General features: G+C 48.2%; 1 protein-coding gene across 1 annotated transcript; it reads right to left on the bottom strand.

Moving 5' to 3' along the window:
• Positions 1-5,666: 5,666 nt before the first annotated feature.
• LOC121852512 (zinc-binding protein A33-like) lies at positions 5,667-12,795 on the bottom strand. Its single transcript, XM_042346477.1, has 6 exons — positions 12,384-12,795; positions 12,204-12,299; positions 11,503-11,733; positions 11,293-11,315; positions 11,082-11,197; positions 5,667-6,307 (listed from the first exon to the last, which is right to left on the bottom strand). The coding sequence occupies exons 1-6, from the start codon at positions 12,792-12,794 to the stop codon at positions 5,766-5,768; spliced, it is 1,419 nt and encodes a 472-aa protein (XP_042202411.1). The 5' UTR covers position 12,795; the 3' UTR covers positions 5,667-5,765.
• Between the last annotated feature and the right edge of the window lie 328 nt (positions 12,796-13,123).

The following is a 13,123-nucleotide window of genomic DNA, read 5'->3' as shown; positions in this document are numbered from 1 at the left end:
CACATCTCTGTCTCTCTATCTCACTGTGAATGTCTCTCTGTCACACACTTTCTCTCTCACACTCTCTCTCTCATTCTCTCTCTCCTGCTGACCTGAGCCTCTGTCGGTCCCAGATGTCCAGCAGCTCGCGGTCGCTCTCCCTCCGGGAGGACCTCCGCCATATTTGAACTTCTCCTCCTCCAACCGTCACTTTTTCCCCGCCCACTCGCTCCCCATTGGTCCATTGCTGGCGAACGCTTTCTGCACCTGAGCTTCGCTTTGCTTTGTTTGGTTGTCAAGCAGATAACGCGCTCTAATAGGTTGGAATCTACGTCAATCACACCTACTCCTCCCCACTCTTCCGCTCTCTGTCAAAAGCAAACATGTCACCGCCCTCTCAGTGCCCATTGGCCCAATCAAACAACCCACTCCTCAACCAGAGCTTCCCAATGGGCTGCCTGCACGTTAATCATTAGTCACGCTCTGATAGGTCCAAGTCGAAGTCAGTCATCTCCGCTCCATCCCGCCTCACGTTCTCTCCAATCGCAAAACCTTTCCCGCCCACTCGCTTTCCATTGGTCCATTTAAATAACCGCCCTATCAATCAGAGCTTTTCATTGGTGAGCTGAGTTTGCAATTACACTGCGTGCTCTGATAGGTCCGTCTCCACGTCAAACAGCTGCCCTGATTCCTGCCCCTTTCTCACACCGGCACTCTCTCCACGCCCACTCGCTGCCTATTGGTTCTTTCCAACACGCTCCAGCTGCCTATTGGTCATCCCGGCTGTCAATCTGCTGCCCTCCCATGTCTTCCTGAAATCTGACTTCCCCCCTCTCTGCATTCACCAGCTTTCATGCGCAAATCGCCCGTTAGTCCATTGGCATTGCTTTTCCAGGGCTAATAAGCCCTTCAGTTGTTTCTCAAAATGATAATATTACGGTCAGACATTACACAGACACACACACCCACGACGACAATCACTCCACTTTACAGTATATGCTTTGATGCGCTTTGAGATATCTCAAACAGGTGATGAGGCACTGTACAAATGGAATGATTATTATTATTATTATCATTATTATAAACAGCAGGTCGGGACGTTCAGGGAGAAAGGCGCTTTACAAATGATAGCTATTTTTGTCAGGGGGACAAAAGTATATTTACGTCATGTCTTAGCTCTGCCGGGGTGTTTGCTTGTTTTATGATTTTACCCTGACAGTGAAGTCCTGATCTGCGTTGAATGACGCACAGGGGCACCCTCAAACCCATACACATACAGACACACAATCGGACACACAATCAGAAACACAGAGACAGACACAGAAACAAATACACAAACGAAGGCATTGGCACACAGACACACACACAGACAAACACAGAGCGATACACAAACATAAACGCACAGATACACAGACACCGAGAGACAAAAAACCTACGCAGACACACACACACACACACACACACAGTACACATAAACACACACGCACATATATAAAAATACACAGACACACTAACAGACAGATTCGCACGCATACACAGACAAACACACAGACAGGAACAAACATCCATAAACATGCAGGCACACACACATTGGCGCACACACACGGACAGTCACAGACAGTGAGCTACAGTTGTGAGCAGATACAGACACGAGATGTCGCTGAGCCACTGAAGGTGATTGAGAAGCATCTTCTACTGCGAGGACATTCAGCCCCGTCTTTCTTACCCACACCGTTTCTCTCCGTCACTATCTCCCCCAACAACCTCCACCCCCACACCCTCCCCAACCCACACCTCTCTCTCTATCGGGGGCCGGGATAGATTCGGCCTCAGCTCCTCAAGCACACTCCTCCTCTCAGTCTCCCCACCCCCTGTTCCGTCATTTACGCTTTCTCACTCTCTCGCACAATTTCCGACAGTGACAATCCCACCTTCTCCATGGTCACTATTGACTGAAATGAAAGAGAGAGACACACGATCTCTCCATGGTATCCAGTGACTGACAGAAGGGAGAGACACGCACACTGTGTCACTGATAACCAGTGCTAACAGGAGACTCCCCCACAATTATTGTTATTATTGTTAATATTCCTTCGCCAATGTTAAGCTTTGTGACGGAGTAGGAAGGCACTATATAGTGCAAGCTGTGATTCTTCTTAATAGTAGTTTTATGATTTTTTATTGCTACTATTATCCGTACACAATAACAGCTGCGTATATTTTTATAGCGTCCTCCATGCTCCCAGAATTTAACAAAGGCCGAACCCGATCTTATATTGTCCTCGGGAAGTGAAAGGCGCTATACACGTCTAATTGTTGTTGTGGTTGTTGTACAAACAACCCATATAAATCAATAATTATCATCAATCAAATAATTCTAACATCTATTAAATAATGCAGTTTAATATATCTTAATATCAAGTGAATTCCTGTGTCAATGTGATTTGTTAGAATAATAGTAATAATCCTTGGATTTGATGCAGCGACTTATCACATCTTCGAGATGTCTCATAGCAGTAATTCTGCTGTTGAATTGGGTTGTTTATCTTGGTTTTACAGTTAAATGTTTGAGTTCCTTTCGCAGGGAAGTTTGGGTGGCGTGTGCTTTATATCCGATGACGCTGTTAAGTGACACCATGACAGAGTGTCGTTTAAGTTGGGTTATTGGGTGAGGAGAAGGTCGAGGTGGGTTCTAAAATATAAGAATTCAATCATGTATCGTTCTTTGGGTAACGTTGAAAGGAAGAAAATCAAGTGTTCTCTTCACGTTGGTATTTTTTAGTGAATGACAGAGGCTTCGGGATTTTGCAAATTATGTGGCAAATAAACGCTGGAATTTTGTCCTGCAGAATACTTGTATTAGCAGCTAAATTGTACACAGTTTCCTTTCTGTCTTTCGTTATTTGCTGAGTTACCTTATCAGACAATAAACAAACCATATAATTTGAAAACCGCAACTATGTCATATTGCATTCTCTTGTTATTCTAAAGATTGGCAGTTCAATTCGAGTCTGTAAGTATGTTGACCCCAGCAATGCTGGAGTTAGGTATTGCTGTTATCAAACGCGCGGCAATCACTATCAGCATCTGGAGGAGTTGGCGGTGGCTAACGATGTGATTGATTAGACAAATGCTCGCCTTCCTGACGCACTGCAGCAATGGCCGGTATTATTCCACTCTCCACACTGAGGCCTCCCAACCGCCGGGTCCTCCAGCTGCCACACGAGGACGTTCAATAGGCAGGGAGGGGATGGTAGAAGTCTGGAAATGGTATCTCGCCAAAACAGTTCACTGCAGGGACACATGCGGCCCGCGTGCCGCCATTTGGACATCGCTTTTGGAAAGTATCGAGACAACGTTTTGTGCAGGTGATTGTGGCTGTCAAATTGCAGTGAAGTGAGCGTCCAATTTTTATTGATGGTGCTGTCAGCCAGGACACCAGGAGAATCTCACTTCTATTTTTGATACATGTTATTGTGCAGAATATTGTCAAACAATTACATATATACAGACTTAGCCACAAACACACACACAAACACCGACTCATACACACAACAGCACAGAATGACAACCACAGACAGATAAACATTCACAAACACACTCAGATATGTAAAGTGGGAATGAAACACACAGGTGCATATGCAAACAGAGACAAACACACAGACACTCACAGAACACTCACACACGAACAGACACAAACACAGTCGCTCCCAAAAACAAGACATTTGTACAGCGCCCTCCATTCCAGTTGTTGTCCCATTGAAACACGCATAGACAGAGATACATAAGAAATTTGGGAACCAGTCATGCCAAGCGACAACAATAATGCTGGAAGGCGAAGAAGATGTTCTCAGTAATAATAATAATTACAATAATAATAATAATAATCCTGGCATTGGATATTGCGCTGTTCACGTCCTGCAGACGCCTCAAAGCGCTTGTTTAGTCAAATCCCTTCCTCTCCTTGAGGGGAGGTGACCAGAGTCTCCCTGGTGCTGATCTGCCGCTCGGCAACTATTGTGGAAATGAAGCCAGTCCTGTGTGATGGTCATTCGGGTGGACACTGCGATCCCGAGCTGTGTGTGTTTGTGTATCTCTGTGTGTGTGTCTGACTGTCTGTGTCTCCGTCTGTGTGCGTGTACGTGCGTTTATGTCTCCGTCTATATGTGTCTGTGTGCGTGTGAGCTTGTTTGTGAGGGTCTATGTGTGTGTATTTGTGTATGTGTGTGTCTGTGTATTTCTGTTTGTGTGTGTGTGCGCGTGTGTATGTCTGTCCCTGTGTGTGTTTCTGTGAGTCTAAGCCCTGAGCTAAAGGACCCTTTTCACCGCCGCTTTACAGTGAATTCTGTAAAAACACAGTCACTGTCACTATACTATCCTGTGAAACGTGTTGAGACAGAATAATAATAATATAATAATAATAATCCTTGCATTTGATATAGCGCTTTTCACATCGGGAGGACGTCCCAAAGCGCTTCACAGAACACACTGTAAAGTGAATTGACTATATATTTTGTGGGCGAACGCGGCAGCCAATTGCGCACAGCAATGTCCCACGAACAGTCGTAGATTGAAAATGACCAATTTATTATTGTTGTTGGTTTTGGAGGATTATTATTAGGCTCTGTGTGGAGTAAGGAAACTTGCCCAAGGTTTCGCCCTCTGCCTGGAATTGAACTCAGGTCTCTCACTTGCAAAGCGAGTGCTCTAACCACTGAGCTACAGGACTCCACTGTGATGTGATCATGAGTTGGTTTGAAAAGAAGAATAGTAATAATAATTATTATTATTATAATAAGGGTATTAAACCCGGAAACTCCCCTCCCCTTTAAAAGCCTCATTCCCAAATATAATCCCAAATATAATGTAATAAAAATAATATTGCCTTACCCACGCCCCCAAATGGAGCCCCGCCCCCAACCCCACCCCCGCCCCCAAATACACTCCCGCCCCCAAAAACAGCCCCGCCCCCAAACACAGCCCCGCCTCCAAAACCAGCTCCGACCCCAAACCAGCTCCGCCCCCAAAACCAGCTCCGCCCCCAAACCTCAACCCCGCCCCCAACCTCTACCCAGCCCCCAAACACAGCTCCGCCCCCAAACCCCAGCTCCGCCCCCAAACCCCAGCTCCACCCCAAAACCAGCCCCGCCCCCAACCCCAGCCCCGCCCCCAAATACAGCCCCGCCGCCAAAACCAGCTACAGACCCAACCCCAGCCCCGCCCCCAACCCCGCCCCCAACCCCAGACCCGCCCACAAACCCAGCCCCGCCCCCAAACCCGCCCCTATTTGTCTCCTGTTCTCCAGCGGCTGATTGACAGAGAGTTTGAGCGAAATACAGAGAGTGAGTGAGAGAGAGAGAGGGACGGAGAGAGTGTGTGAGAGAGGGAGAGAGTTAATGCATAGAAAGCGGTGGATACATTTGGGATTAATGCAGATGTCGGAAGCCTGGGAAGGGCATCGAGACGTCTGGCAGACGTGTTGAGGAGCTGTGTGCAATGTAAGGATTATTATTTGTCGAGATCAGAAGCTGACATCTCCAGCCTGAAGTTTATAGTGTGAAACGTGACTTGTTGCAGACTTTGCTCTTTGCAAATTGACTCCACATTCACTGACAAACACAACTGTCGCTTCACTGTTAATCCTGAGAAAAGTTTGAGCCGTGGGCCCAGTGTGAAAGGTGTAATATAAACTACAAGATTTATTGTATAACGACACAGATTATAAAAGGCTCAGCCTCGCGGCCATCACAGCCAAACACAGGTCATGGCTGAGGGATCCCTCCTCATTAATCTGTCACCCGGCAGATCCTCAGAGGATCAGAGTTTTTTCCGCCGTCGTTCAAACCGGGATAGAAGTAAGGATAAAGTTTCTCAGTGAAAGTCTGGGTGAACGAGTGGAGATGAGACATGTTCTCAGCGTTGTAAAATGTCACCTCTCCCCCNTCATAGTCCAGGAACACTCCCAGCTTCCCGGGTCTCTCTCTCGGGGACAGACGGAGAACTGATGCACCAGCTTTATATACATCCCCGTTTCTCAGTGTCACAGCCCAGAATCCATCCTTTGGTGACACTGTGATCTCTCCTTTCCTGTTGACGGACACTCTGGCCAATCCCACATCCCACTCAGTCTTGCTGCCCACCTGCACCTCCCAGTAATGTCTCCCTGATGTGAAGCCCTCACACCCCAGGACAATGGGATATTTACTAAACCTCTTCGGACATTCCTGGAGCTGCTGCCGTGTGTCTCCGAGTCTCACGCTGGTCAGGTCCTCAGACAGGATGAGCCAGCGATTCGCTGTGTCAGGGTCCAGAGTCAGAGAGGCCGGAGCTGAGAGAGAGGAACAGCACAAAGTGGAGTGAGAGGACGTCTGGGAGCTAAGAGTGTGTGAACCCATCTGCACCTGGGAACACAATCCAGCTGCGAGGGTCACAGTCTTTGTAAGGCGTTGTGTGAGGATGAGCGTGAGTGTGGGGGGTGTGATGGGTGTCTTGTGTGTGAGCAGTTGCTTTTTTGAGTTATGTCAAATGTGTGTGTGAGAGGTGTGTTTGTGAACTGTGAGTGTGTGAGACTCTTTGTGTGAGGCCATGGGAGGGTGTGTGATGAACGTGGATGAGGTTGGGTGTTTATGTGTGATGGTGTGTGAGCGGATCTGTGCATTGCGGGTGAGGTTGTTTGATTGGGAGAGAATATGTGTGTGTGTGTGTGTGAGTGGGTGTTTTTGGCTGTGTGTGAATTTGTGTTTGAGTCTGTGTGTGAGGGCGACTTGTGTGAGTTTGTGTGTGAACACATCTACAACTGGGGATGCAATTCAGCTCAGAAGATCACAGCCTATGCGAGGGTTTGTCTGTGAGGTAGTGCGTGAGGCTGTATGTGTGTGAAGGCGTGTGTGTGTGAGGGAATGCGTGAGGGGGTGTGTGTGTGAGGTCGTGTGTGTGAGGGAGTGTGTGAGGTTGTATGCGTTATGGTCTGTGTGTGAGGGTGTGTGAGTGTATGTGTGAGAGTGTCTGTGTTTGCGGGTGTGTGTGTGTGTGTGTTTGGTGTGTGAGGTTTTGCGTGAAAATGTGTGTGAGCGGTGTGTGTGAGGTTATGTTCTGACAGGTGTCTGATCGATGTTTGTTTGTGGTGTGGGTGAGGACTCTGTGAGGGTGTGAATGATTGGTGTGTTTGACTGTGTGTATGTGGGTGTTTGTGAGTGTGTGTGTGAGTGGGTTTTGTTTGTGAGTGTTGTTGTGTGAGAATGTGTGTGAGGGTGTGTTTGATGGTGTGTGTGAGTTTGGTGTGAGGGAGTGTGTAGGCGTGTATGTGAGGGTCTGTATAAGGGTCTCTATGAAAGGTTTATGAGGGTGTCTGTAAGGGTGAGTTTGACGGTGTTTGTGTGAGTGGGTGCCTCTGATATTTTGTGTGAGGGGTGTGTGTGAAGGTGTTTGAGATGGGGTGTGTGAGTTGTTGCGTGAGTGCGTATGTGAGGGTGTGTGTGTGAAGTATTTGTGTGAGGGTGTGTGTGAAAGGGGTGTGAGGGGGTTGTGAGAGGTGCGTGAGGGTGTGCGTGTGTGTGAGTGTGTGTTAGAATGTGTGTGAGATTGTCTGTGTCAATATTTGTGAGGATGTGTGTGAGAGGGGTGTGAGTGGGTTCTGAGAGTTGTGTGACGGTGTGCGTCTGTGTGAGTGTGTGTTAGAATGTGTGTGAGCCTGTGTGTGTCAATGTTTGTGAGGGTTTGTGTGAGTGTGGGTGAAGGTGTGTGTGAGGGTATGCATGCGAAGGTGTGTGTGAAAGATACGCGTGAGAGCGTGTGTGAGGGTGTAAGTGATGGTCTGATTGAAGGTGTGTGTGTGAGTGGGTGTGTGAATGTGTGCGTGAAGATGCGTGTGAGCTTGTGTGTGAGGCCCTGTGTGATGGTGTGTCTGAGGTATGTGGGTCAGGCTGCGTGTGAGGGTTATATATGAGGGTGTATGAGAGGGTGAGGTTGTGAGGTTGTGTGTCAGAGGGTGTGTGTGAGAGGGTGTGTGTGAGGGTTTATGTTTGACGGTGTGTGTGTGGGTGTGTAAGGATTTGTGTGACGGTATGTGTGAGAGAGTTGTGTGTGTTTGAGGGGATGTGTGAGAGTGTGTTAGGTTGTGTGTGAGTGTGTTTGTGTGATGGGATATGTGAAGGTGTTTGAGGAAGTTTGTGAGGGTGTGTGTGAGGGGGTTGTGAGGGCATGTGTGAGGTTCTGTGTTAGGGAGTGTGTAGGCGTGTATGTGAGGGTCTGTATGAGTGTCTATGTCAGGGGATGTGTGAGGTGTTCTGTGTGAGTTTGTGTGTGAGGGGCTTTCTGATAGGATGTGTGAGGGCTATGTGTGAGTGGGTTTGTGAGCATGTGTGTGAGGGGGTTGTGAGGGCATGTGTGAGATTCTGTGTTACGAGGTGTGCAAGGGTGTGTGACGGTGTGTATGAGGGTGTGTGAGGGGGGGGTGCTATGAGGGGTTGTGTGTGAGTGTGTTTGTGTGATGGAATATGTGAGGGTTTGTGAGACGGGGTTTCGGAGGGAGTGTGTTGGCGTGTATGTGAGGCTCTGTATGAGGCTCCATGTGAAGGAGAGTGAGAAGGATTGTGTGTGAGGATGTGTGTGAGGGACTGCGTGAAGAGATGTATGAGGGTTCTGTTTGAGTGTCTGTGTGAGGGATTCAGTGACGGGTGTGTGTGATGGAGGGTGTGAGATTGAGGGTGTGAGTGTATGTGTAGGGATGTGTTTGATGTTGTTTGTGAGGGTCTGTGTGAGGGTCTGTGGGAGGATGATTGTGAGGGGTTTTGTGAGTGAGTGGGTAGGCGTGCATGTGAGAGTCTGTATGAGGGTCTGTGTGAAGGGGTGTGTGAGGGATAGTATGTGAGTGTGTGTATAAGGGGCTGTGCGAAGTGATGTATGAGGGTGCTGTGTGAGGGTCTGTGTGAGGGTTTGTGTGACGGTTACGGTGTGAGGTTGTGTGTGATGTAGTCTGTGAGGGGGTTTGAGGGGGTGTTTGAAGGGGTGTGTTTGGGCACGTGTGAGGTTGTTTGTGAGTGTCTGTGTGAGGGTATGTGTGAGGGTGTGTGTGCGCGAGTGTGAGACAGTTTATGAGGTTAAGGGAGTGAGCGTATGTTTGAGGGTCACGATGTGATGGTGTTTGTGAGGTGGCTTGTGAGGGCGTGTGTGAGGGTGTGTGTGAGGGTGTGTATCAGGGTATACGTTAGGTTGTGTGTGAGGGGTGAGTGAGGGTTGTGTGAGGCGTTGTATATGACGGTGTGTGTCGGTGGGTGTGAGTTTGTGTGTGAGGGTTTGTGTGAGAGGTTTACGTGTGTATGGGGGGGGGAATGTGTGAGAGTGTGTGTGTGGGTGTGTGTGAGAGGGGCTATTTGAGGGTTGGTTTGAGAAAATGTGTGGGCGTTTATATGAGTTTCTGTCTGAGGGGGAGTGTGAGAATTTGTGTGTGAGTGTATTTGTGTGATAGGATAAGTGAGTGTGGGTGAGGGTGATTGTGGGGGTTGTGAGAGGATGTGTGTGGAGGTTATGTGTGAGGGGGTATTGACATTATGGCCCTCACTGAAACCTGGATCAATCCAGGTCACACCTTTCCCCTCACTGAGGCCACACTACCCGCTACACCTACCAACATGTCCCACGCCCCAACCGTGATGGCGGTGGGGTGGCCCTCATCTCCAGGGCGTCACTTGCCCTGTCCACCTACTCCACCGGCTCATTCCCCTCTTTTCAACACTTACACTCTGCCATCCCTCCTACCTCTGTCTAATAATCCTAATTTACTGCCACCCAAAATCATACCCCACCTTTATCTCTGACATCCCCACCCTCCTCGCCTCCCTCTACCTCTTGTCCGACCCCCTCATCATTTTCGGTCACTTCAAACTCCAATTCACCCCCTCCTGCTCCACCTCTTCAGACTTCTCCTCTGTTCTCCTATGTGAGGGGAGTGTGGGTCAGGGTATATGTGTGCGGGCTGTGAATGGGTGTGGAAGTGATGGTTTTGTGTGAAGTGTGTGTGAATGGTATACGTGAAGATTCGTGTGAGGATGATTTTTGTGAGTAGTGTGCATACGAGCGATATGTGTGTGAAGGGTCTGTGTGTGAGGGGTGTGTGTGTGAGAAGTTTTTTTTTGAGGGGTGTGTGTACGGGCGTTGTGTATGTGAGGGTTGCGTGAGTGTTGTGTTTAATTGTTGTGTGTGTGAGGAGTGAGTCTGAAAAGTGTGTGTGTGAAATATGTGCGGTGTGCGCACATGAGTAGTGTGTGTGAGTCGTGTGTGGACAGAAGTGTAAGAAAGAGATGTGTTTGAGCGTATTGTGTGTGTAATAGATGTGTGTGAGAAGCGTCTGTATGGCGTGTGTGTGAGGGATGTTTTTGAGAGTTGTAGCTGAGTGAGCTCTGTGTGAGGAAGGTGTTTGCGTGTAAGAGATGCGTATGATAGTTTTTTGTGACTTGGGACGTCCTCACGACCTGAAATGCGCTCTGCTAATATAATTGTGTTGCTGTTGTGGTGCGAAGTGTGTTTGAGGCGCGTGTTTTTGCGTGTGGGAGTGGTGTGTATGAGAGGGGTTTGTGTGATAGGCGTGTGTGTGATGTTTGTTTCAGGGTTATGTGTGAGGTACGTGTGATATGTGTTTCTTAGATGTGAATGTCAGTTGTGTTTCATAGGTGTGCGTAGTTGGTTTCAGTGTAAGGCGAGCATGCCGGTGTGTCAATTGGTGTGTGTGAGAGAGGTATGGGTGAGTGGTGTGTGCGAGGAGTGTGTGTGTGACGGCTGTATGTTTCAGGTGTGTGTAAGTGTTGTGTGTGAGTGCGTGAGGGTGTGCGTGTGAGCGACGGTATGTATGAGGTTATGTGTGCTTGAGTCTGTGTGTGAAGGTGAGTGTGTGTGAGGGTTGTGTGTGCGAGGGTGAGTGTCTAAGAAGTGTGAGTGCATGAGGCTGTGTGTCTGAGCAGTGTGTGTGTGTGTGTGTGTGAGGGGTGTGTGAGGGGTGGGCGTGAGGGTGTGAGTGAGGGTGTGTCTGTGTGTGAGGGTGCGAGTGGTTATGTGTTGGGTTCCAGGTGATTGTAAGGCTATTGACACGGCATCAGGGAGACGCTTACCTGGGCTGATGTTGTCTATAATCTGTCTCCAGACTGTGTTCTTCAAAGGCCATTTGTACTTGGCCACAGGGAGCTCAGCCTCACACACTGACAGATCAAGTCCCTCGTCACTGACGCTGAAATAACAGACGATCAAATTATAAATTGAAACTGCCCAAATGGTTAGTTTGTGGGTTCAATTCTGGGATGTTTGGTAAAGATGATTTCATACCTTCTTTTGACAGCAGCTTCCTCCTAATGAAATCAAACACAGACAAATGTCAGCTCACACTGAGACACCACCAAAAACAACCACTTAAATGGGTACGGAATCTCTCATGTGCCAACTCAATCTCTGATCTCTTTATCAATCACAATTAGACTGTATTCCCCAGATTGTGTGTAACTGATACTGAGCTGCATTGTAATGTCATCCCTTTACCCGCAGGAAGGTGATAGCGTCTTTCCCAATCTGTGTCTGTAAGTAAGAGAGTTCTTGTTCAACAGAATCTAATTTGCCCTGAATCTCTCGCAGATTTGTCTCCATTCGATTTAAAATCTCCTCCTCTCGCTGTTTGAGATCTCGCATCACTCGCTGCTCTCTGTCAGTTAGACTCTGGTGTATTTTTGCAAACTCAGCCATGACGTGGGTCTGCAGACTGTTCACCTGTTCCTGCAAATGTCAGACATTCAAGCATTACAAACAGTAACCAGAGACACTGAGACATCACACCGTGTACACACAGTAACCAGAGACATGACATCACACCGTGTACACACAGTAACCAGAGACACTGAGACACCACACCGTGTACACACAGTAACCAGAGACACTGAGAAATCACACCGTGTACACACAGTAACCAGAGACAATGAGATATCACACCGTGTACACATAGTAACCAGAGACACTGAGACATCACACCGTGTACACATAGTAACAAGAGACACTGAGATATCACACCGTGTACACACAGTAACCAGAGCCACTGAGACATCACACCGTGTACACATAGTAACAAGAGACACTGAGACATCACACCGTGTACACACAGTAACCAGAGACACTGAGACATCACACCGTGCACAGACAGCAAACAGAGACTCGCTGATAGACTAGATGTCAGCCGCGACAAAATCTACCTTTACTTGTGAAATCTTTTCTCTCTGTTTGGTTTCAGCTTCCAGAGCAGTTTCCTTTCTCTTTGTGAGACAAGCCAAGGAGGATTTCACTTGATCCTGGAATAACAGCACAGAATAAAAATGTTTGACGTGAAAACTTGATGTGGAAACAGAATTAATCCCTCTTGAGGGTACCGTTACCTTGTAGATTTCAGCAGCTTCGTCAATCGGCAGGAAGCTGTGACCTCTGTGTTCCTTCGCATCTCTGCAAATGTAACAGATCAATTTCTTGTCAGTTTCACAGAACAGCTTCAGTTGCTCCCGGTGTTTCTCACACTGAAGGTTAACTGCCGTCTGTGTCGGGTTCAGGCACAATTTTCGAGCTTTCTCTGCTAGACTCGCCAAGGCCCAACAGGCTGTGAGATGCTTTTCTGGAAATGTCTCCTGACAAACAGCACAGCAGTTGATCTCCTGCTTTTCCCAGCTCCGGGTGACACAGGAGCGACAGAAGTTGTGGCCACAGCCCAGACTAACAGGGTCAGTGAAGAAATCCAGACAAACCGGACAAATGATCTCCTCGGTCCAGACCTCAGCCTGCAGTCTAGAAGCCATTTTGAACTTTAGCACTTTCTGATTGAAACTGGTTTCGGTTTCGGTGTGAGTGTGCAGGCGGTTCCCAGTCACTGAGCTGCCAAATCCAATCATTTTGTCCCCTCTTGTGAAATCAGCTTAATGTGACTTTGATCCCAAGAGATGATGAGTGAGCCTTGTACAGTGACAAGGACACCCGAGCAAGGAAGGCTTTGGACTGTGTGGAAGCGTGGTGTGCATCTTGGGGTGGGGATGGGGGGAATGGGTGGGCGTATGACAAAAAGCGCCATCAATTGGATTAGTTTGAGGCTCTGAGACAGACCTAATATCTCTGAGATGGTTTTCCGGAG

This window comes from Callorhinchus milii, unplaced genomic scaffold (genome assembly GCF_018977255.1).
Source record: "Callorhinchus milii isolate IMCB2004 unplaced genomic scaffold, IMCB_Cmil_1.0 Scaffold861, whole genome shotgun sequence".
In the NCBI taxonomy this organism is placed as follows: Eukaryota; Metazoa; Chordata; class Chondrichthyes; order Chimaeriformes; family Callorhinchidae; genus Callorhinchus; species Callorhinchus milii.
The sequence above is the reverse complement of the archived record's forward strand: the minus strand, read 5'-3'. Positions and strand labels throughout refer to the sequence as shown.